The sequence below is a fragment of the Squalius cephalus genome (genome assembly GCF_949319135.1).
Source record: "Squalius cephalus genome assembly, chromosome: 21".
Taxonomy (NCBI): domain Eukaryota; kingdom Metazoa; phylum Chordata; class Actinopteri; order Cypriniformes; family Leuciscidae; genus Squalius; species Squalius cephalus.
Window position 1 is genome coordinate 23,125,574 of NC_137142.1, and position 26,078 is coordinate 23,151,651.

At 37.2% G+C, this 26,078-nt stretch overlaps 2 protein-coding genes across 3 annotated transcripts in view; one reads left to right on the forward strand and one right to left on the reverse strand.

The window, feature by feature from the left end:
• Positions 1–4,388, forward strand: part of galnt2 (UDP-N-acetyl-alpha-D-galactosamine:polypeptide N-acetylgalactosaminyltransferase 2) — a 74,381-nt gene extending 69,993 nt beyond the window's left edge. The window contains exons 14-16 of one of the 2 annotated variants that reach the window (XM_079854583.1): positions 115–241; positions 1,535–1,654; positions 1,742–4,388. In XM_079854583.1, coding sequence (XP_079710709.1) covers positions 115–241; positions 1,535–1,654; positions 1,742–1,897 — 403 coding nt within the window. In that variant the 3' untranslated portion in view covers positions 1,898–4,388. Of the gene's footprint in view, positions 1–114; positions 260–1,534; positions 1,655–1,741 lie in introns of both variants that reach the window. The other variant, XM_079854582.1, reaches the window with a different exon arrangement.
• Positions 4,389–5,200: 812 nt separating this feature from the next.
• Positions 5,201–25,749, reverse strand: pgbd5 (piggyBac transposable element derived 5). Its single transcript, XM_079855234.1, has 7 exons — positions 25,070–25,749; positions 18,771–19,201; positions 12,769–12,903; positions 11,748–11,928; positions 9,703–9,900; positions 8,466–8,571; positions 5,201–7,786 (listed from the first exon to the last, which is right to left on the reverse strand). Exons 1-7 carry the CDS (start codon positions 25,377–25,379, stop codon positions 7,591–7,593), a joined length of 1,557 nt encoding a protein of 518 aa, XP_079711360.1. The 5' UTR covers positions 25,380–25,749; the 3' UTR covers positions 5,201–7,590.
• Between the last annotated feature and the right edge of the window lie 329 nt (positions 25,750–26,078).

The window sequence follows — 26,078 nt, forward strand, 5'->3', positions numbered from 1 at the left end:
GTGACTTTAAAGTAATGAAACTTTATTCATGATAACCCTTTCAGTCTGCTACCAGAGACTGCAGTTCAAAAAGTAGCTTAATCACACCTAAGTTGATGTTTCTGTCTTGTTTAGGGTCCCGGATCATCAGGACATAGCCTTTGGAGCACTACAGCAGGGTCAGAACTGTCTGGACACACTGGGGCACTTTGCTGATGGTGTGGTGGGGGTGTACGAGTGCCACAATGCAGGAGGAAATCAGGTACCAGTCCGATCTCAGGTACTGAACAGTCTTATGTCAGGTGTGGCAGCAGAGCACTGGGTGATGGACTTGCCAGTGAGTTTGAGTTAGTTTTAAAGGAACGATGCACTTGTGGAGGGTGAGTGACGTATAGATGAGGGCCACACGGTAGTTTCTGGATCACTTCACCTGCTTTTATCTTCTCTCAGTGTGCAGGTCTGATGGATTTAATGGGTTCATCACACTTAGGGTGCTTTCACATTAGCACTTTTTTGGTGCGCGCATGGGCTCGATTGATGTCAGAGTTCGGTTTGTTTGGATGATGTGAACACTGTTTTCCGAACTCGGGTGCACACCCATGAACTGTACTCGAGCCTGCCTAAATAGGGTGGTCTAGGCCTAGGGTACTGGTCATGTGAACCTTTCTGCTGATATGAATGCAATCATTCATACTAAATCTCGGAAATGACCTGTCACTGATGACGTATAATTTGATAAAACTGTGCATTTGTGCGTATTCTCACTCACTTTCCTGACAAGCGTGACTGACGCACTGCAAGCAGAGAGAATGTATATTTCACTTTTGCTCGCCTTCAGCACAAATTAACTCCTGCATTCTTTAGAATTTTTGCAGTAAATGTATTTATTACCTAGCAAAGGTAAAAAGGTTAAATTACTTAGCAATATGGATACACAGCCGCAGTTTGATGATCTAAGAGTACTGCGATTTGGACCCAAATAATATAATGTAAACAGAGATCAGCTGAGGAAAGGGAAGGGGGGGAGCAATCGATCTCTAGTTCGGACCAAGCAATCGAACCAAGTGCATCCATATAAATACTTTTATATTTCTGAAAAATATATTATAATATAAAACCTTTTTATCTTCCCTAATGGTACTACAGTGAAAAATTACAACATAAAAAAAAAAAAAAAAAAAAAAAAATTTTATACAACTATCTATATATCTATATCTATATATGTATATGTATGTGTGTGTATAAAAAGTAATACAAAATAAATACAATTAATTGCTTATTAATCTAATTTTTATGTATGTTGATTTCTTCATTTTAAACAACTTTTTTACCATCATATGAAGTCATAATTATAAAAGAATTAGCTGAAGGTTTTTATGATAGATAACGGCATACTGTATAACATCTTCTCAGAACTTGTCAAAAGTGTTACCCATGTGCATTTCAGAAAGTAGCAGCGTCTCACCAAGCTGTTTTTGTTCAAGTTTCTGTGTAGATTTGTGTGGAATGAATGTATTTAGTGCACATGCTCCCTGCTTATGTTTCCGATAAACAGGAATGGGCCCTGACTAAAGACAAATCCGTCAAACACATGGACCTTTGCCTGACGGTGGTGGATCGCACCGCTGGCTCACAGATCAAACTGCAGGGCTGCAGGGAGAATGACAGCAGACAGGTGAGCATGCTGTGCTCATAGCAGGGGTTTGGAGGAAGTGCTGCTACTCAGATTTTCAACATCATCCTCATTATTTTTCTGTTGCAGAAATGGGAGCAGATCGACAACAACTCCAAACTGCGGCACGTTGGCACCAATCTGTGCCTGGACAGCCGGAATGCGCGGAACGGCGGTCTGACGGTGGAGGTGTGCAGCCCGTCGCTCACCCAGCAGTGGAAGTTCACTCTCAACCTGCAGCCGTAGCTCGACACCGCCCATCCCAGCCCTCCCCTTCTCGCCCTCGGGCACGCACTCGCCCCTCAGAGATAATCGCTGCCCAGATACAGACTCGGGGCCGCCGCGGTGCGATCTGGTGGTCCACAAGGGCCACGGGGCAACGAAAATACAAACAAGATGATGATGACTATTTCCATCTAACTATATACCTCACTGTTTCATCTGTTGTCCAGCTCTTGGAAAGTGAATCTTAAGTGTCTAAACTCTATCGGATCCATTTTTGGAGTTTTTCTTCCCATTTTCCGATGCAAAGGATCCTTTTTTTTTTTTTTTTTGGTCTTTTCTTATTTTTTGCCTTTTCGTGTCTCATTTTCTTATTCCAGCACATTTTCTTTTTTACAATAGACATCCATTGCTCTTTTATTTTTGTAGTCACTTTACCAATATTGTTGAATGTAAATGACGTTTTATGGAGGCTCCCTTCCTGCGCTGTGATCGGACTGGATTTCAAGACTGTTGTAGTTTGGATTTGGTTTAATTTGAGGGCTCATGGAATTGAGGGGAGGACTCGTTTATTGCGCGCACCATCACGGACACACTTTGACTGTGGAGGACAGCTCATGACGCGCACAGGAAGCAGGAAAAAAAAAATCGAGACCATTTTTGTTGTTTTCTAGTTTTTATGAAATTGTCAATCTGTCTTTTTCTGGTTAAAGGTGCAATGTGTAAAGATTCAACCCGCTTTCCGTAAGGGTCCCTGGTGTGTTCTGAAGGAGAACCGAGGCATTGTACAGAACTTGACTGCTGGATTCACATACTGTAGCACTGGCTGCTAACAAATCTAAAATGTCAATCACAAAACAAATGTTTCTCAGCCACATTTTTCTCAGTAATCATTTATTCCTTAATTCTATGTAGCCTTTATTTACGTCGCCAAGTGTATTATGTAAAATAATCATGGTAATAACCTGGTAACTCCAATCAGAGGCTGATCTGAAGCTTTGCTCCTGTCTTTAGGTTTTGAGCAAAGGTGGATGCGTGTATTACTCCTCATCTTCCATGATTTCTTTTGACTTTGTGCAGTATGTGTTCTGGATCATAACATGGGCATTGGAAAGTCTCCTTTCCTGCCTCCTTAAAGTCCTGGATGTTTTATTCTCAAGATCAGTCATGATCCTCAGCAGCTTTGGCCAAACCTGGCACATTATGTCATTACTTGAGCATCCTCATTCTTCTTCTTTTCATGGTTAAAAGTTACTGCCTTTGTTATCCATGATACTGTAAAGAAAATGTGAGTTTTTTTTGTGTGTGTGCGAGTGTGTTTCTAAGCAGCTTTCAAAATGCGCATTTGAGAAGCATATGGACTCACAATGGAGAAACTCAACACGGTTTGTTTGTTTGTGTGTCCTTTTAATTCATCACCCGAAATACTTTTTCACATCCAAACCTTGTAAATTATTGTGGTACTTAAGTTGATTTTAACAGAACTTATTACTGTAAATCCAACAGACAAAGAAGCCTGTGATATGTGAAACCGAATCAGTTAACCCACCTACCTTTCATGTATAACGCCGTAGCATTCTGACTAACTTATTGTAGGCTAGGAAATCCAGACTAAATGAGTCCCTGACTGCCTTTCGGTCAGCTCTCCTCATGTATCAGCAGTAAGTGTTATGTTAATCTTAGACTTGTATATGTTCGATTCGTCTGCACCAACCTGTGTTGTCCCAGAATCGCAGTTCTCCATTAGTGAGTATGAAGACGGCAACAGAAACACATGGAAGACTCTTTGTCTTGACGCTTCAGAGTCTGGGCAGAGATTGTGTGGCCTTTAGGAAGAAAATCAGTCCACCTTACCTGTATTTGATTGTCCGTGTTCTGTGGCGTCATCAGGTTTCCTGTAGACAGATGAGTCTGCTGGACGGGAAAGCAGGTGTAGATGTGGACTGCACTTTTGCCATTGCGAATCACGCCACCTTACTCCATTTAAAGGAGAGGCCTATGAAATGGTTTAAAGTTTGGGCTTTGAACAAATTTTTTTTTAAGAACACAGCCAAATTTGGAGCAATATATGGTGGCTAATCTATGAATTGGATGAAATGTTTACATAGCACAGTGTGCCAAAGTCAGTTGCTGTTTGATTGAATATGGAAACACTTCTTCTCCAGACTAGGACTGTTTCATTTTTAGTAAATGAAGGACATGTGACCCCACCTTTTTTGTCTCTTTAGTTTCCTCGAAAGCCAATTTTAGGAAGGTTTTGATGTTGCATTAAACGGGAAAGGAAACAGCATGGGGTCAACAGTTGTAATAGTGTATATGTGTGTATATACAGTATGTATGTCCATGCATGTACATTTACACATTCAGTTCAGTTATAGTGATTTGGTCAACTGTACAGCGCTTGTGTTTGTTCATTGTTTTATAGATATTGCAAAAGTTTGAATGACGGGAAATAATTAACTTAAATAAAAAAAATTATATACATATCCAGTGTCATTTAGTGTTGTCACATATTAACAAAACTAAAAGGAAAAATAATTGCATAAAAATCAGGGTCATGTTCTACTTCGAGGACCATTTGAATTTTTGCATTGTAAATTATAATTATATTTACAGTATGTGACACAGTAAAAAATACTGTTTTGCATTTTTTAAATTAAAGGTAGTACAACAAATGCTACAATAATTTCATTTATATACGAATATTTTTTCTTTCGTGTTATAGAAATATGAATTGACAGGCTGTAGTAAGTACTGCTTTTAATTTTAAACATGTATTATTAAAAAATGTATTACACAAATTTAAACCTAAAAGTTTTGTAAAAAAAAAAACTTCAACTTCTCATCAAAAACGAGACCATAGTAGATGCGTTTATTATAACGTATGGGAAAAATGTGCTTCATTGCCCTGAAAATAATGTAACAATGCAAAAAAAGTTCCATCGGTATACTTTATTTTCTTTAATTTATTGAATTAGTTTGGTGTGAAATATGACCTTTACACATTTGAGATTAAAGGGATAGTTCACCCAAAAATGAAAATGTTGTCATCACTGACCCTCAAACCTGTATGAGTTTCTTTCTTATGTTGAACACAAAAGAATATATTATTAAAAAAAAAATTTGGTAACCAGACAGTTGACAGTAGCCATTGACTTTTTTCCTACTATGAAAGTCAATGGCTACCATCAACTGATTACCAACATTCTTCAAAGAATGAAACTAATACAGGTTTGGAACAACTTGAGCATTTTTGGGTGAACTAACCCCATGCTTCTATTATTAATGCACTGAATGTTGCAACCAAGACTCTAGGGGGGGAAAAATGTATAAACAACATTTATTAGTGTGCAAATTAGTGTAAACTCACAGAGAGGCAGGGAGGTGAAGCACACAGTGAGGGTGAACATTACAGATAACACAGATACTCTCACATACAGCTTAATCATTTCAACATTCACAGTGAGAAGACAAGTGAAGCTACACCAAGCATTTTACAACACGGCACATTCACAACATTCATACATGAAAATAGATACATGTCCAACACTGGGTTCTTGTTAAACTCATCAGATATTGAGGAATTTGGTCCAGTAAATAAGTATTCACAGACTATATAGTTGACATAGCTGTTCTGTTATTAAAAGGACGTTGTTGTTTTTTAACCTGCTATCATGCCACATGAAGCTGGCCCTAAGGTATATCTCACAATGTTAGCGGGCCAATGTAAAAGCAGGTATTTTGCTAATTGGAAGTTTTTTTTTCTTTAGTTTTTTCTAATGCACTGCACCAGCAAGAGCTTTCATATTTTCTGGCTTACAGAGTATGTTCTTGGCAGAGATGTCCATAGCACCCGAACCGATCTCCTACTATATATTGCACAGTAGATGTTATAGTTACAAAACCCTGAGGTCACCCAAGATAAGGTCAAACATCTCTCTCACGCCATTACAGTTCTCTGTTTGCCTGATTAAAATAAATCCCACTGCAGTACAAACACGGATATGCAATCTCAAAATCATCTGTTGCAGTTTATATAAGCACAGATGGCAGTTAGCGCCTGGATTGAATTTGTTAGTATATTGACTATGTAGGCTATTTGCAGATTAGTAGTAGAAAAATATTACAATAAAGTGAAATAAAATGTTTGCAACATTCATGACAAAACAGAACATTATGAGCACACCTACAGTATAAGACATGATACAACATTGCTTTTGTCTCAATTTAAAACGAAAGATGCAAGTATAAAATATGGCGAATCTATCGTTGTGATAAAATTACTGCAGCTGACATTACAAGGTAGACGTTTTGTACAGATTTGTATTGACTGAAACCAAAGCTTCAAAAGAATATTTTTTTTAAGTGACGTTCAGTAGTTTAGCCTACATCCAAATTGGTTCGATAGTCTGCAGCGTTTCACTCATACAAAGGAAAACTGCAGGGCGATGGCACAGTTAAACTGTAAATAAAAGAAAAGCCAAGGAAATAATAAGCATGTCTGGGACGTTTAAAACACAAATTCACTGAGATGTTTGACTAAATATATTACCTGAGGGAAATCTTCTAGAATGAATCTGCTTCAGTTCTTTGAAGGGACAAATTACGCATGCGCTGCGAATGTATCTTATTAATACCGTTACAATATAGCGGCATGGAGAATTTATCTTATAGATTCTGGAACAACATAAATCCATCGAGTTACAGGTAGAGAAACATTCTAGTTAAAGTATTTTATAATTCCATTCATTTTCTTTTTATTCATTCGCATCAGTGTCCCTAGATAATCAATTAAAATGACACATAATAAAAATATATCAATGAATTAATAGAAATCATATTTACAATAATTTTTGGTATACTACTGTTACTGTATATTGGGCCCTTTTACTAGATTTATAATAATTTCATTGACAAAATTATATGTATATTAATGAAAGGCAGACAAATGATTTTATATGTTATGTTGAAATCAGATTTGATGGGAAATATAGTTTGGGATCAATATTACTGAAAATCAAGTGACTTTTGCGAATCCTGACGGCTACTTCCAAGTGCAAAAAAGACTGGGAAAGCATAGTAGTGCCACGTTTATGGTTATCTGTGTGGCATTATACATCACTAATGTTGTTGCCTTTAAAAAAAAAAAAGTTATAAAGATACATATCATAAATATTAAGTGATATAAAATAGAAAAAAGCCCAGATTTTTGTGAGAACATCTACTATGTTCTGTGATCTAACATGTGAATTGCATTACATTCTCATTTTGCTGATAAAACACCTTAATCACCAATTATATACAGTATATTTATCAGTGCTGAATGTTGGATATGCTGCTCACAAACAGAGAGAATTCACAAAACATTGTACCTCAGGGTTCAAAACTACGTTAACACTATTACTGGAACTCTATTGATAAAAATCAATGAACATCTACAAAGGGCACGTTATTGTGTTTCTCATGCAGCAAGTATTACTGTGACATATGTACAATAGTCCTGTAGTATCCAAACAGACTTGTCAAATGGCCAAATGGGGTTACAAATGTGAGTTTAGATGGGAAACATCCTTTTTTCAACCAGACATGGCACATTTTGCTTTATGTATAGGGTTTGTTCATTCGAACTGACCCTGAAGTGCAGAATGCAATTGTATTTGAGCATGTTAGTATGAATGCGTTGTCGTGGGTGGGTTTGAGACCGCATGCGAATCCTTTCACTGAGTGGGTGAGCAGTCGTCCATATCCAGAAGCTCCTTGACCAGCCTCTCGCCGAACTGTGCCCGGCTGTAGCGTTTCACGTGGTAGGCATCTGACATCTTGTAAAGAATATAGGCGTTGTTGATGGCAATGCTGATGGTCAGCCAAAACACCTGCTGCCAGGTCTTATTGGGCTTGTGGAAAATGAAATACCTAGTTGGAAATCATGAGATTAGTGAACTATCAAATTGTTAACTATCATTGTAAAACCCGTAAGACTTTCGGTCATCTTCAGAACACAAATGAAGATCTTTTTAATGAAATCTGAGAGCTTTCTGTCCCTCCATTGACAGCCTACGCAACTACCACTTTCAAGCCCCAGAAAGATAATAAAGACATCATTAAAATAATCCATGTGACTCCAGTGGTTTAACCTCAATTTTATGAAGCAATACGACTGCTTTGCGCAAAAAAACACAATTTACCACTTTATTAACAATATATTAATCTCCAACGAGCGTTCACGAGAGCACGACAGATGCATGTTATGTTGAACGCACGTTGGGGATTAACATTTCGTAAATAAAGTAGTATATTATGTTTTTTGCACAAACAAAGCATTCGCATCACTTAACAAAATGTAGGTTTAACTACCTGAGTCACATGGATTACTTTAATGATATATTTACCACCTTTCTGGGGCTTGAAAGTGGTAGTTGCGTAGGCTGTCAATGGAGGGACAGAAAGCTCTCAGATTTCATTAAAAAGATCTCTTCATTTGTGTTCCGGTGATGAACGAATGTCTTACGGGTTTGGAAAGACACGAGGGTGAGAAATTGATGACAGAATTTAGATTTTCGGGTGAACTAACCCTTTAATTAATCAAACTCACTTGCTGTACTTGTCATCATATTTGCAGATGTAACTCAGGTGTGCAGCAAAGGCCTCCACAGCAAGAGGACATGGGATTTCTCCGCTCTTCCTCTTAATGATCACCCCTAGGATAGTCCAGGGCAGAAATGTCAATCACAGTCCCCATACTGTACAATAGGATGTAACATCAAATGTTCAATAAGGAAGGACTGTTCAGTTATCTGCTGTAGGTTCACTGAGTAGGTATTTTAGCAACGAAAAGATGGAACAAATACAGATCTTAGTAACATAGATCGTGCCTTTACTAATCACAATCATAAATGTAGTTTTAAAGCAATATAATCTAGACACGGATACCACCAGACTACATAAAAGCATCACTTCTGCTTTAAGAAATCCAATTTGTTGTATTTCCACTTGATTTCAATCTCTAAATTGAATTGGCCACAAACTACAGAGAGTTGAAAATCAACACAGGAAATGCATTCTCGGAAATTATTTCTTCCACCCTGGTCCAGAAAAGATAATTTATTAAATGTTAAAATATTATTTTGAGTTATTTTGATTCCTGAAGACAATGAGGAAAAGCATTGAAATTATTTATAGACTGGATTCACCAAGTGTCTAAAAGTTGCGGCTGAATACCAGTGGGATAAGTTTTAGTTCAGGTTATGTATAGAAGATTTGGCAGAGTTTTAGCACTGAGTTTTCATTGAAATTGTATAGCCCCATTAATCACCTGCTCTCAAAGAGGAAACCGTGCATGCAGAAAAAGCTTTTTATATATAAACGGATTATTTCAGACTCCAGAGAATGAAATATAAGTCGTAATTTAATCTCCCTTTTTGCCTGACCTAAAAAACCAGGAGCAATGTTATTTATTTAACACGCACACACACACTTTTACAACACTTTAATAAAAATGCCTAATATCATCTCTGACATTTCTCATGTGAAGCTGCTGTCAAAACAGATCAAGGCTTATCAAAGAAAAGTGAAAACCAGCACAATACGATGAAGCTTTGGCTTTTATAATCCTATGATAAGCACGATATCCACTTAATCAAAGTACATCAGCGTAAAAGCAATCTAAGCTCACACTACTATAATGAAAACACTCTCCAGAAGGCGTGTTGCTGCAGCTTGCGAGAGTCATTTGTACTTTGCATGTTTCTTTTCATTATAAACTGATGAAACTGCATCATTTAAACAAGAAGAAACATACTATATGCCTGTCCGGTGTGTGTTTTTCTTACCTTCTTTGGTGGGAGAGTAGGCGTTAGAGAGGAACCTAAAGTTGCCTTTGTTGTACCAGTTGATTATGGATGTATTGCCTCTCATCTTAATGTGAGACTGGCCACGTTGCTGTGGAGCCTCAGTATTGATCAGCATAGACTGAGGAAGACCTGTACAATCACTCTTCCTGGTGCTCAGCAACCCGCAGCCATAGATGCCTGCAGGAGATAGAACGTAGAACAGAAAAGAGTAAATAACCGATCTCTGGAGAAGGCTGAGAATGGATATTCAGCCTGAGCAATGAGCATTCAAAGTCACATCTGAAAGCTGATTGGATGAATAGAGGTCACGTGAATCTCTCCCTGCATGTGGGATCTATGAAGCTGTGAGCAGATGTCTTCTCCTCAGCACTGCCAGATGCTGCAGCCTAGTCTGATTGAGATATGATGATTACTCATATTCATCCTCCCTGCAAGGGAAAGGGGACAACTACGCGACTAATCTTTCCTTGAAGATTTCCATTCTCATATTCATCTCCATTTTATATCTGCAATGAAGTCAAATATCCTGGAGGATTCACTCAGGAAAATTTGGACTACTTTGACATTTATTGCTAAGATGTTTCATCACTTCTCCGAACGGAAATTTTTTTAGTTATCAGTTAAACTCATTACAAAATATCACATCTTGCAAATCTTAGGAGCTTATCTATCTGATGTTGAAGAAACTACTCTGAAGCCGCCATGCTATAAGATTCTTATAATTTAAAGTAGTTAAATTACAGTCAAGACATCTATTAAAATGAGTTTGCTTCACTACAAGCTAGTAACATAGACACTATTTAAGTGCCAATATTTTATGATTATTTGATCCGAAGTATTATTTTGGCACAAAATGAATGGGGATCTTAATTAAGATATGTTTAAGCTATGTTAAAAATAAGATCAAATTAGAAAACATGCTGAAGTTAAAAACAGCAAGGGTTTAAGTGACAAAATGTAGCCTCCTTGTACAGGAGCTCAAATTAATCAGTGATTCGCTTTAGTTAATAGTTTTATCGTCCATCAAATGTCATTGATTTACATAAACTATGAATGAACCGATTTACTGAACTGTACACTATTGTTTAGCCAACTGATATCCCGTTCACTCTTAATATAAATAGACCATTTTGTCAGCGATTCGTCACGCTTTTTTGCATTTAAACTTAAGAGCGTGTGATTTTCAGCATGCATGTCTGAAATAGCATGTCATCACTGACTCATAATAGAAATATATTCATAAATCGGACGCGTATGCTGTTGATTCACTAAAAAAGAATCGACTCATATTAGTAATTTGTTCATAAATCGGATGCGTTGTATGATGTTTTGCTTGCAGCACATAAGGGCAATTCGATAGAAAGACATTTCTTGCCATTAACATCAGACTGCAAACTCCGGGAAATATGGTTTATTTTGCTGTGGCACTGAAGATAAATAAAACTGTTTGTAATCGTGATATTAAAAAAAAACAACCATGATGTGTGGAAAAGGCTACACTGCTTTTTTTTTAAAAAGCTGTCACCGAACTCACTACTTTTAGTTTATTATTCAGTTTATTATACAGCCCTGTTTATTACACTGTTTTTATAAACTGTAGGCCTATTGTATGAAGCTGATAAATTCTAAAAGACATTCAATTATGACCTAGATCTCAAATAATGTAAAAAAAAAAAAAAAATGTAGAAAGAGAGAAAGCTGGCCACTAGCCTAATCCACTCTAGCTGTGTTAACATTTACTCCCAGCTGGAGGCATTCAAATAATCTTTGAGTATGAAACACGTTTCCTGTGTGAACTCAAGGTCAACTTCCTCTCACTCTCTCCATTTATTCCTTGCCTAGGATGCTGTCATCGTGTAATTAAAAACTGCAGGGGATGAGGAACATCAGATGGAGAGAAGATTAAAGAGATGGAAAAAAAGAAGAAGCAGAGCCAAGGCAGAATTCACTGAGAGAAGTAGAGCAGATAAAGATGCAAGGAATTGACAGATGCAGCACTGTTGCACACACATTACAGCACCTACCCTGTTTCTCAAATTCTTGAAACAAGTTTAGACTTGTGATGCTTGGTCCAGTGAAGATGATAGCATTACGGCCAGCCAGATTCTGACAGAGCTGCTTGGCCACCAGACTGTGCAGCTGTGGTTTATTCTTCAGTGTGTCCAAACCATCTGGACCTGGACCCTCCTTTAGATGGACATAGATCTGAGGGGGAAGCATGAAAATTGACACTATTTACTTTATAAATGCACATCCTAGATATTATTGTGAATCATTCGTCAATCTAATCAATTCCTATATGTATATTTTTATTATTAAATATCCTGTTTTACTCCGAAATAACCAACTGTTAAAAAGTCTGGGGTCAGTAAGGTTTTTTTTCTTCAATTAAATTAATACTTTTATTCTGCAAGGACACATTAAATTGATCAAAGTGGCAGTCAAGACAAAAAATCCTGAAGAATTGGTCATGGTTTCCAAAAAAATATTAAGCAGCACAACTGTTTTCAACATTGTTAATAATAAGAAATGTTTATTGAGCACCAAATCAGCATATTATAATGTTTTCTGAAGAATAATGTGATACTAAGACTGGGGTAATGATGCTGAAAATTAAGCTTTGCAATAACAGGAATAAAGTTAATATTTCACAATATGACTGTTTTACTGTATTTCTGATAAAACAAATTCAGCCTTGGTGAGCATAAAAGACTTAACTTTTGACACATTAAACTTTTGAGTGATAATGTACGTCAAAAATATTAAAGTAAGGACAATATATTTTGTTGTCTGATTATCTCAATCCCCAGGCACAGCAGTTATTTTCTCTAATAGGCACAGACCAATTATGTTAAGTGGTCTGGACTCTCTTTTTCTTTGTTGACTCTATAAATGATATTTTATTGATTCCATCAAGTAATGCGCCTCTCTGTAGTCCTTTAGAGATGTATTTACTCAAACAAATATCAGTGAATGGTGGAAAATTGCTGTGTCAACCGAGAAGGAAATTATTTTAAATAAGTGAAAAAAAAAATCACTATTCACCTGACAGATGAAACCGGTGGCGCTGCACTGTCGCACCCACAGGCTGAACTTCCTCTTCTTCCTCTTGCGCAGCTCTCTCTCTGTACATGTAGTAATGAACACAGGATCCTCATCAATCAAGGGCTCATGGAGGACCTGGGGAAAAGCAGCATGTCTGAATAGAAAATTCCACCATGATAACACAAGCAAAGTTGCTTTTCAAACTTTTTCCCACACAGGATGCATGCTGGAATCCTGAGAAAAGGTGCCTCATTTATAAAATGTGGGCATGCACAGATTTGAACTTAAGGACCGCTTTTATAAATATGAATGTTAGCGTGGATTTCAGCGTATGCAAAATCCAACATTTGGAAATTAACATTTGAACTCTCTTGCAAAATTAGCATCCACACCCGTCAATCACATCAGTATTGTCTTAATTTACATTTCTTTCTCTTCACCCCCTCTTCCCCATCTCTTCTCTCCACATGCTGAAACCATCTGAAATTCACCCAAAAATCTAGATGGTTTAATTTGAACAATTAGCATACAACACTATACATGTTTGGTATCATTTGAAATGTCTCAGTGCGACTGGTACAAAGGTCTCATTCCCACAGAAGTAAACCAAAAGGTAATAAAGTTTTTAAGAGTTTAGAGATATCTTGCTTACAGAGGAGGGTGGATCCTCTGCCAAGGTCTTTCATGCAAATGACTTTCTGTCCTCAATATGTCAAAATGGGTGAGCCTCAACCTGATTATTGTAATATTATTCTAAGTGTACGTGGGAAACCATGGCATGATTATATAAAGTTACCATAAGAGGAAGTTAAGTTGGTTAAGTTGGAAGTTAAGAGGTCATGACCTATTTTTTACAGTCTATGGTCATGACCTATGGTTAGATATAGTCTTACCTTAAGTGTGTTCAGATCTATGGGGACTAAATAATATATTCTAGAATAAGCAAGTAGAGTAAAGCCCTCTAGAATATTAGTCAATCGCCTAAATCCGAGGTTGTGATAAAATGGAGTCAGATCAAAATCAAAATAAATTGGAATTAAACTACTTTGCCACACTGAAAAGACCGAGTAATAAAGGCAGTAATCCTTCACCCGGTTACGGGCGGGCCTTTACATACGCAACATTTCTATGCCTAAAAAGTCAAGTCAGGTATGATCGTTCTCTTTTCTGGTTAGAACTAACCAGTAGTGTTCCCTAAAGATTTTTGACTCAGTTTGTTTGACTCAGTAAAACCTCTCATCAAGCTGAAGCAGTTAAACAGGGCATGTGTGGCTCTGAGTGTCTGTACTGAATGCCTGATTGTTTGCCAGTAGGGGCTAAGAAACAAACCCACACTGTAGCAGTCAAAGTGGGCTGGTTGGCACACATTGTCAAGGTGATATCTCCATGGCACTGAGAAAGCTGAGAGACGCAGATGGTGTTTAGTTTACACATGGTAGGCGAGTAATTGAGGGTTGTCTCTTAGATGGGTCTCACAAGGCCTCATGAAATGCAAATCTCTGATTTAGGAACTGAAGCTGATTCATTTAAATCCATACGTTGAAATACCAAGCTAAAATGCAGGTTAATGAGGTTAATGACAACCTTAAATGGATAGAAAAAAAACCCCTAGTAAGTCATACAGGTTTGGAAGGACATGAGGGTGAATAAATGATGACTGAATTTTCATTTTTTGGGTGAACTATCCCTTTAATATAAAGACGTTGTAAATGTAAAAGTTGGCAACCTACAATTTCCAGCATGGTGGATATTTTAATTGGAGTACGTAAAGAACCTAAAAATGTCTCAAAAGTGCACTTCAGTAGGAACAGTAATTAATTGGGCATTGAGTTCACAGGACCTTAATTAGCACCAAATCATCAGTACAATTGGAGAATTAGAATGTTTCTCAGAGGAAATTTTTAATTAATTTTATTTAATTTGTCGATCAATGTATTCTCACAATCTAGCCTAGTCATGCTGGCCACTATCAATCAAAGGGGGAAAAACAAAAAGCCAATTTCTAAAAGAAATCCCTAATGGCCGTTTAAAAGATGAATGTGCCGAGATGCATTATACTCTGTGAATTAGTCATACTGTTTGTACTGTTTCTACGTGTTTCCTCTAACACCATCTTCCTCCGCTCTGGTGCTATGGCTTTGTTCCACTCTGGATGTCTCATCATTGTTAATCCAAGGCCTCCTCTCCCTTGTTGAACATTCCCCACAATGTCCACATGTTTGATTGCTGCTATCGCCTCCTCCACTGCACTGGCTGGCCTATGTTTGTAAGACACCGTGGAACTCCGAGCCATTTCTTGATGTTACCTGTGATTCCTCTTTCCAGTTTCTCCACTGTTGAGATTGGAACTTCATAAATCGTAAGGGGGCACAGCACCCATGGTAGGAGGCCAAACTGCAAACACCAGGCCTTCAATCTTCCAGGTAGTTGAGTGTTGTCTTCTTCTTTCTTTATTTATAAAGCACAATTTAATACAACAACAGTTGCCCAAAGTGCTGTACAAAGAACTTAAATAAAATACCGATCATATCATACAAAGAACAAATAGTACAACAATAACATACATACAAATAAATAGACACAAATTAAAGTAAAACATGTCTCCGCACCTAATCGAGATTAAAAGCCCAGGATAGCAAATGAGATTTTAACAATTTTAAAAATGGATATTGTTGGAGCCATTCTGATATGCAATGGTAATATGTTCCACAGTTTAGGTGCAGTGACAGAAAAAGCCCAATCACCCCTAAGTTTCAGTCTGGATCTGGGAATGGTCAAGAGCAATTGATCAGAGGACCTAAGAGATTTAGCAGATGTGTGCCGTTTTAGTAGGCCAGCAAAGGTATGGTGGCGCCAAGCCTTTTAATGATTTAAAAACAAATAATAAAAGTTTATATTCGATTCTGAAACGCACTAAAATTAGTGTAATATGCTCATATTTGCGAGAACTTGTCAACAGTCTAGCGGCCGCATTCTAGACTGCCTGCAACCGCAATAGTGCTGTCTGGCTAACTTCTATATAAAGAGAGTTACAACAGTCAAGCCGTGAAAAAATTAAGGCATGAATGGCTTTCTCAAAATCGTCAATGGAAAGAAAACTCTTTACTTTAGCCAGAAGTCTCAGATTAAAAAAGCATAATTTGACAAAAGCGTTTATTTGCTTATCAAATATTAAGGCTTTGTCAAATAAAACACCCAGATTCCTCACAACCGCTTTATTATACGGGGCCAGTGGACCAAAATTGAGATTAGGAGGCACATCATTATCAGATGGCCCAAATATAACGACCTCTTTTTTTATTGTCATTAAGTTTAAAAAAATTTAAGGACATCCAGCTTTTTATGTCATTTGACAAGCTAAAAGAGGAGTTAGGGCACTCTTGTTATTATGTTGCAGTGGCAGATAAATCTGTGTATTGTCAGCATAGCAATGAAAAGAAACACCATACTTCTTTAGAAAAATTAGATCCCAAAGGAAGCATATATAATGAAAACAAAACAGTAGCAAGAATGGACCCTTGTGGAACCCCAAAAGTTAGTGGAGCTGGAGTTGATCAAAATGGCCCGTAGTCCACTACTGAACTCCTTCTGCAGTTGTTGTACCTGTTCTTTGTCTTTCAGGCTTGCATCATACCAACAACAAAGGCTTTCCACAGGCTGCTCAGATACTGTTGGGATAGGGTCATTTCCAATGAAGAACTTGATGTCACTAAGCACTTCCTTGACAATAGAGATGCTATGTGATTTGGAAGGTTTTCTCTTCATTCGGGCCCAGCCCATTCTCCTCTAGTTTTCTGAGTAGTCTTCTAGTACATGGCACTGTAGTGGTCAGAGTAGTACTAATCTTCTCTGAGTACTTATCCTTCGGGATCAGAACCCTTCCTGTCCTACGCCACACTTTGGGTATAATCTTCTCCTTCCTCACTATCCTCATGGGACTCCATTTGGCCGTGGGGCTGATGCTAATCTTGCGTGATGGACTACGCTTTCCACCTCTTTCCAAGTTGGAGGGTGAATCTCCATTTGATGTTCTAGAGAATTGATTTGTGGGATGTCTGGTGGAACTGACATTTTTTCGTGCCATCTTGGGTCGGAGTGTATAGTCTTCAAGTGATCCTCCAGATCTTTCTTTGTTACTTTCAGAGTTCCACTTTTCTCCCTTGTGAAGAGACTTGTCAGAAATTTGACGGGATCATTAAAGAACTGAGTTCTTCTTTGTTTGTTTTCACAAGTTCTCTGCTCTACGGAGGGATGCCAATCTGAGTTTAATGTCAAATTGAAGCACATCTTTCAGAAAAGATAATGGTTAGTTTTCAATCTATGTATTGTATGCTACAAATTAAGATACAAAGTACAACAGACCTTGAGTATTGCATTGAGAGACCCCTCAGACCTTTCAAAATGGTACCATAAAGCTCCTAGCCACAAGACATGTGACGGGACTCCAGGCTATCCCAATTACAGCAGAACGTGTTCTGATTTCAGTCCCAAACCCACTTTCCACTGGCACAGAAATCAAATGTCTGTTAGTCCTAGTTTCCAAAGTGTTAATACTGTGGAGATTTGTTTCGTGCAGTTTTTCTTTGTACCATCAACATGATGGAATTTGACAGAATGTAATAAATGTGGTTCACTTTTGATGAATAATGGACTGCTCAGATTCTAGCCCATATTTCACGATTACTTTTCACAACTCGCTTCCAATTTTATGTCCTCTATCTGAAAGCAGAAGCCCAGATTATTCAATGTGCGGAAAACTCATTTTCTAAATGAAGAGAGAAAAACCAGAACAAATGTAGGAGGGTGTTGAAATGTCTTACTTGGCACAGCTCTTCTTGTCGTTTAACAGTAAACTCCCCGATGTTAGCCTGACATCTGAATGTCTGGCACATTGAGTGCATAATTGCTGTCATTTTAACTAACATAGGACTACATTTAAAGTGATATTTGGATATATAAAATGATCAGAATTGACAATTACTGTCTATGATCTCAGAACCTTGAATAAGATATCTGACTTTATTTAGCTGAACTTTCAACAGCATTACTCCAGTCTTCAGTGTCACATGATCCTTCAGAAATCATTCTAATATACTGATTTGTTTTTCAAGATTTTTTTTTTGTTAATTAATCAATGTTAAAAACAGTTGTGCTCCTCATTTTAGTGGAATCCGTGATACATTTTTTTCAGGATTCCTTGATGAGTAGAAGTTCAAAAGAACATAATTTATTTAAAATAGAAATCATTTGTAACATTTTTAATGTTTTACTGTCACTTTTGATTAATTTAATGCATCCTTGCTGAATAAAAGTAATAATTTATTTTCTTTTTTTATCATACTTCCCCCAAACGTTTGAATGGTAGTGTAATTCATTCAATTCTCATCCCTCGTTTAAATATAAATGTATTTAAATTTGTATTAATTCAGTTTTATTTTATAAAGTCATTATTTCCACATCCATAATGAAAGCACACTGAGAACTGGAACCTGAGGGACTTAGAGACAAAAATGATTACAAAGATTGAAGGTCAAAAATGTTGACTCCTGAGCTTATGAATAACTTAAGATGGGCCTGAGGCATTCATGCATTTAACTGTAATCTTTCAGAAAAGAGAAATAGTTTGTTTTCAATCTATATATGCTACAAATGAAGATACAAAGTACAACAGACCTTGAGTATTGCATTGAGCAACACTGAATTGCAGCAGATATAAAAGACCCCTCAGACCTTTCAAAATGGTACCATAAAGATCCCAGCCTTGGGACATGTGACGGGAGTCCAGGCTATCCCAATTACAGCAGAACGTGTTCTGATTTCAGTTCCAAACACGCTTTCCACTGGCACAGAAATCGAATATGTCTGCTAGTCCTAGTTTCTAAAAAGTTAATACTGTGAAGATTTGTTTCACGCAGTTTTTCTTTGTACCGTCAACATGTTTGCTGGCTGACAGTAATTTGTGCATTGAATTGAAGTATGATTTCATTGCTTGTTTTCATTACCTGTGTCTGTGAGGGCCTGAAGGTAGAGCTGAAGCTCTGCTGAAGAGAGTCCAGGAAGGGTTGGATCTTATAGAGGCCCTGACTGCCACCGTGGCTGGAGCGGAAGGCAACGACATGGAAGTACTTGAGGATCTTCTCGAAGCGCGCCTGGCTCATCTTGAGCGCGATGCTGCGATTACTGAAGAATCCGCTGCTCCAGATGCTCAGCACTGATTCGCAACGGTTCACGCTAGTAGAAGTAACATAGCCCAGAAAAGCCTTCATCTCAGCCAGCGTCACATTGGTCCATCCTTCATCACTTCCAAAGCGCTCCTGGTACTTTTTGGCATACATGTTGGTCTGGGTCACCATGTTCTGAATGACGTTGTCAGGGACAAACAGCTGGAAGAAGTCCATGGCCGTGGCATTGGCTGGCATTTTCTGTGTCGGACCTGCAAAATAAAAGTTACGTTTTAACAGAATGATATATATTTTTAATTCTTTCATTTTTTTAAGCCAGGGATGATTTTACAGTATGCACACGATCGCAGAGAATAATGCAAAAGCTATTGCATCATTTTATAATTCACAAACTAAGCCAATTATTTTGAATGAAATAAAAGGTTGAAAATCCCAAAATAACTGTTTAGCACTGCAAATGCATAATATGGAATTTTGATTATACATGTTTAATCATGTAAACCATTAAGCAGCTGATTTACATAAGACCTCTGAATCTTTCAATAAAAACAGCATTATATGAATTCTGCGTATTTCTTTTAAATATTGATACTGCCTTCATTTCAATATTCATATTAAACTAAAAAATAAAAAAAACCTGCAAGAAAATTAAAAAGTATTATGTTGTTAGAAGTGTTTTTGTTTTTTAGTGATATTTTTTTTTTTATATATCTGCACATTTGTTTGGTGACTGCTGGTCATGTAATAGATTTATAGCTATTTAGATATGATTTCCTTAAAGGGATAGTTCACTCAAAAACGAAAATTCTGTCAACACTAAACCTCATGTCGTTCAAAATATATTCAAATTTTTGTCTTCCATTGAACACACACACAATTTTTTTTTTTTTTTTTGAAGAATGTTTCACCTTTTTGTCCATACAATGAAAGCTTGCTTTTTCAAAATATCTTCTTTTGTGTTCAAAAGAAAAAAAAAATACAGGTTTGGAATGACATGAAAGTGAGTAAATTATGACAGAATGTTCATTTTCGGGTGATCTGTTCCTTTCACTTGGCATTGGATTCACAGTTTTATCTTTAATCTCTAATGACTTTTATCAGGACCCTCATCACCATCTATATGGTGAACTAATGAGAAACACTGCTTATCAGCTAATGATAAAAAGTTGTAGAAAGCAGCTCTCAAAAATCTTAATTTATTCCGTTGTTATCTTTTACTCCACTTCCTCTAATGGCCATTTTGTCTCTTAAAAGGCACAATGCAGCTCACACAGAAATAGAGCAAACAACTAAGAAGGAAAATGGAGTGTCTTTATAGCAGATGTGTTATTGTACATTAACTTATACTGTGGAAATAAGTACCATTTACAGTGTTGCTTAGTGTGAATATTGGTCAGTGAAAGATTTGTATTGATCCAACCTAAATAATTTAAAGGTATACAGCACTTTATGTTGAGATATATGACATGTTGCGAACACCCACAAACAACAGACAAAAAAATTATCCTTCCCTTATGTGGTTATTTTATTGTAGTGATGGAAACCCCAAAGCACAGCACTGGCCAGCAACTGCAGTTTACAACTTGCCACACATTTACTGAGAGTCACAGAGGCCTAATGACCCCAAAGCAAGAGAGTGTATAATTGATTTGAGTGCTGTGAGTAAACAACTGTCCAGGATTCTGATCTACACAGGATATCAAGTACAAATAGGAAGAAATAAAACAGAAAAATAATTAATAAAATATAAAACATACAAATATATTACAAAATGTAAAACCTAAAAAACCATCAGTAAGCAAAAAAAAAAAAAAAAAAATGTAAATAAATGTGTTATTTTTCTGTACAAATGTTTCAGTCATGCTTTCCAAAGCCCCATGTGCTCATTCAGTCATGTATGACACACATCTTAACCAAACCACAACAGCTGCTATTCAACCAGTAGCTCATCTTCCATTACGGCACTGAAGAATCTTGTAAAGCAAACGCAAATAATCCCGCAGGATAAAGTCCATAGCACAGTTTATTATGTTCATTCATCTGTGCCTTTTTGGTATAAAACATCTTTTTAGGGGAAAAACATCTCAGGAAAAATGCTGATTACATAAACACTTTTACCCAGTATGCTAAAAATAGGTAGTTGACATAAAATGTTCTTGAACATACCAAAATCTAGTAAAGGTTAAAATGTATTTTACTGTCACTGGTCACTATTTTTAATTGCATGTTGCCTTGTTGCATTCATTGTAAATGATATTGTGGTGAAACCGGGTCATTAAAGCTACATGCAAAATAATTAGAGGAATTAGCCAATTGCTGTTCAGAATAGTTTTACATGAAGTATAGAAGGACATGTCAATTTAATGTCAATCTGTCTGTACAAAATATTTAAAGAAAATATAATAATATAATTTTTTTTAAAATATTTAGAGTTAATATTTTTATGCTGGCCAGAATTTAAATTTTAATAAAAAAGAACATGACAGAGAAAACAGTTCTACGTTTGTTTTTATCTAGCTTAAAATATGTTATGGTATTAAATCAAAGTGTAAAGTAATATGCTTAACCAGATAATGGCCATATCACTTCTAAAATTCATGAACATACATGTACTACAGTACTTTATATTAGCAGAAAAACTGGGTAAAAATATTGCTTGTCCAATTGTAATCTTAATGCTTGAAGTGCTGCAGTGATATTTCATATAAGCTGGCTTTAATAGCTGTGCTAATGGCTTTTCTGTTCACACCCAGAAGGTCTATATAACATCAAAATGTATTATTCCTCTGTGTCTTTACATTCAGTCTTCCTGGAGAACCGCTGCTGGTGTGCTACAGTACATAGTTTCCTAGATTAATTATTGAGAAGAATAAGCAGCAGCCTCTGCACCTTCTCCCCTCCTTTATACAAATAAGCAAGCTAGTATAAATCGATCTTATCTTTTTAGATCTTACAGCAGGTGCTGAATTATATACCATATGGTCCTCAAACAGTCCAAGCAGTGTCTCATTTTAAGAAATTTGTCAAAAAACTGTTGAGGATGACAAAGATCTGTTTACAGCTTACAGCTCTTTTACTGTCCCTTGGTTTATTATAATTAAATCCTTTTCAAATGACTTGTTGAGATATGATGATATGCTTTAACACAAGGTCCAAAGGATGCAAGCGAAAGCACAAAATCTGACCTGACCTGAATAATATAGATCTTATATAAGTTTCACAGTCAGGTTGCAGTCTTGTGCCAGACAAGGACAATTCAATTACCTTTTACAAATAACACTGACATCTCATTCCGATGTTTTTCAGTATCCACAAGTGTCGCATATTCTTAAATGAGCCATGACATAAAATGCAAAATGTCCGTGCACTGACTTTGCGTACTATCTTTCGTGACTGATTTTGCAGCGTGTGCCAGAGCAAAGGCAGTCACCAGATGGCCCATTTTCCCCCTGTGGTGACAGACAGAACTTTCTGAGCAACCACGACGGATAGATGTGTCATTTATATCAACAGCACAGCATCTACTCAATTTGGAAAATGCCCAAACCAAAACAACACAAGAAAATATTACATAAGGATTATAATACTTTCTACTAAAACATTATCGGAATATGTGTTTCTCAGTGTATTTTGGTTATAAATATCTGCTGATTGCATTATTTTGCTTTCAATTTTCCATGTTTGTGCAACGGAGGATCTTTACATGACATTTAAACACACACATGCATCATTTAAACATGCTCTTGGGTCACTTTGACTTGAGTGAAATGAAGCATGAAATTAGTATCAGTCTATCGATCCATATGTCAACCAGTTAGAGTTTGTACAGTAAGCGATGCCCAGGAGGCTCTGCACTCCTGTTTATGACAATATTTTTAGACTGCCATTAAATGGATCATCAATGAGATCAGAACATATTATAGAACTGATGAAACTCTTGACTATCATTGCTAGAAAAAAAGAAGAAAAAAAATGTTTCCCTGTACATAGCATTTGAAAGTCTGTCTGGCATTAGCACATGATTATCTCTGCCTATGATTCATGGAGAAATATAGACCTTCAATATTATGTGGCTGGAATAAAAAGATGATGATGATTTGCATTTCTGGACCAGCAATGGGACCACAAGCATTTGACTGGCAAGCATCTTTATATTGATGCAAATTTGTCAGGTAAATTCAGTTCATAAAAGCATAACTAAATTATCTTCAGGCACTTTTAATATGTTGATTTGACTTAACATAATGGACATGAATTATTAAACCTTTAACCCTCACAAATCCTGCATGCTCTTTTTTCGAAATGTGACTGACTTTAATGTAGTTTTTTGACCCCACCAAATCATACTGTAGAAAAAAAATTAAAATTAAAACAAACCCAGAAACACAATTGATACTTTTACAGTGTGTACACCAACCAGAAAACCTATAATACCCTCAAACGTGCGTAATATTACAAATATTCTCCAAAGAACAGTTGAAGTTATCAAGTTGAAACGTATGTTTATAATCAGTTCTCATATGAATATGAAATGTCAACTTAATATTTTATTTCTAAATTGTGACACTGGATCACAAAACCAGTCATAATTCGCACAGGTATATTTGTGGCAATAGCCAACAATACATTGTATGAGTCAAAATTATCGATTTTTCTTTTATGCCAAAAATCTGTAGGATAGTAAGTAAAGATCATGTTCCATGAAGATATTTTGTAAATTTCCTACCGTAAATATATAAAACATTTATTTTTGTGAGTGAATGCAGCACAATCGCGAACATAAATGGACAATTTTAAAGGCGATTTTCTCAATGTTTCCTATTGTCCTATCATAACAAACCATACATCAATGGAAAGCTTATTTATTCAGTTTTCAGATGATGTATAAATCTCAATTTCAGAAAATTGACCCATGTGACTGCTTTTGTGGTCCATGGTCACAATTAGTGTTTGTCCTTGATGTTTTCTCTATAGGCATTCAGTGTGGCATAAAAGGCTAGACAGTCAGTCGTGAGCTTTTATAAAATGTGGTGACACTTTAAATGGCAGGCATTAATAAAATCTCTTAAAATGATATTAATCCACCTAAAATGACAGTCTATTGAATTTTAAACAACTGCTGGCTGACTGAATGACATGAATGTTAAGGATTTTAACATAAAACATAGGTTCTGACTGGCAATCGTGTGTGTGTGTGTGTTTGTGTTTCTATCCTGGTGGGGACTTCAACCTGAATGCACACAAACTCATGGGGACTTGTGTCACCATGGGGATCTAAATTGAGGTCCCCATGAAGAAACAAGCATATAAATCATACAGAAGTAAATCATTATAAATTATAAATATAAATCATTTACATTGAAATTGTAAAAATGCAGGAAGTTTTCTGTGATGGGTAGGTTTAGGGGTATGGTTAGTGTATGGGGATAGAAAATACAGTTTATTCAGTATAAAAAACATTATGTCTGTGGAGAGTCCCCACAAAGATAGTAAACCAGACGTGTATGTGTGTGGTTTTAGTTTACTACTGTTGTTTTTTTTGTCCTGATTTTCATAAGTCCTTATTTGTTCCCTCTACGGTCATAATTGCAACTTGTTGGATATGTATGCACAGTACATCACTTGATAGGTAAGCATTCACACTTGGTGTTAATGCTCTCTAAAAGCCACCTAACCATTTTAAAGTGTGCATTTCTCTGAAATAAGAGCCTCTTCTCATCCATCCATGCAAATGACCCTTCTGCCCTGATACAGAGCTAATCATAATCATAATCATAATCATAATCACAGCTGCACTGAGTCTGGCAGTGATTAGACACAGGAAGCATGCTCAGATGGTCTGAAAACCCAAAATTTGGCCTGCAATATCAGTTCCTATATTTTCTCTGCAGGATTTCAAAGAGCCAGCTAATAATCACCCATGATCCACATTTGAAGGAATTGTGTCATCTGTTGGAGCCATCTGATGAGAGAGATCAAAGTAAACCAGTGTAGTCATCAAAGAGTCCCATCTGTGAGCTTAATTACTCGTTGAACATGCAGGCCTCTCAAGGATGAGAAAGCTGCATTGCATTGACATGAGGACCAGTTAATCAGCGCTCATCGTTAGATGAACTTACCATGCGTGTCCTGATAGTGGGGCACGCTGAAGTCCTGTAGCGTGTCGCTCCATCCCTCCTCCTGCGCCTGGCCGTTGGAAACAGACCCGGGAGGACCGCAGCTCTGACTCCTAGTTTCACCGGCTCTGGCATCGCCCGTATTCGTCTCCGTGTAGTTATCCGAATTGGAGTCTCCCGTCGTACTGTAAAAGGGGTTTTCGCTGCTGTCGTCTCCCGACTCCCCAAATACATCATCAGAAATCTGCAGGCTCTCGTAGCGAGAACGCGCTTCCTCGAGGAGCGACAGTCCCCTCCTTGCACACTCCGCCATCGTTTGTCAGTCCCGACGTAGAGATGCTACACCCGGCGAGATTCGGCATGCAAATGACCTCCTTAACAGCGTCAAATCCGGCATACAGTCTGTTGCACCAAACCCCTCTGGTTCGTGCGAGCGCGCCGCGGTCCTCTGCGCGAGAAGCAGCGGGTGCAGCAGGTCTCAGTAGCGGCGAGGAAATAAAGGTGAACGCCGCGGGAGCTGTCCGTCCTGCGTGGTGCTGAAATACCCCCTATCCTGCGAGCTGAACCCCACAACTGACCGCTCCACAAACGATCTGTGCATCCGGGTTGGGCGGGCTCCCCTCTCCGGCTTCCTTGGAAATCACCTGACTCGGTCTCCCTGCACTGTCCAATGGGATTAACCTCTGAATAAATCATGGATGATAGAGACACGAATTATATTTGCTCTGCCACAGATGGAGAGCAGTGTTTTTGGCAAACAACTTGTTGGCAAAATATATATATATTTTCAGTTTGAATATGCAAGAGCATCAAACGAGTTCCAGTTAGACATGTTCACGTTTAAAACAATTCGCATGACACAATTGTAGATTTCAAATTATTGTTATAGAGCTAAAAGAAAGTGTAGGAAATATACCCCCGGTTTCACAGACCAGGCTTAAGAAGTCCCAGACTAAATGCATGTTTGAGCTGTTTTAACTGAAAGCAATTATTTGACATATCTTTAAAATAA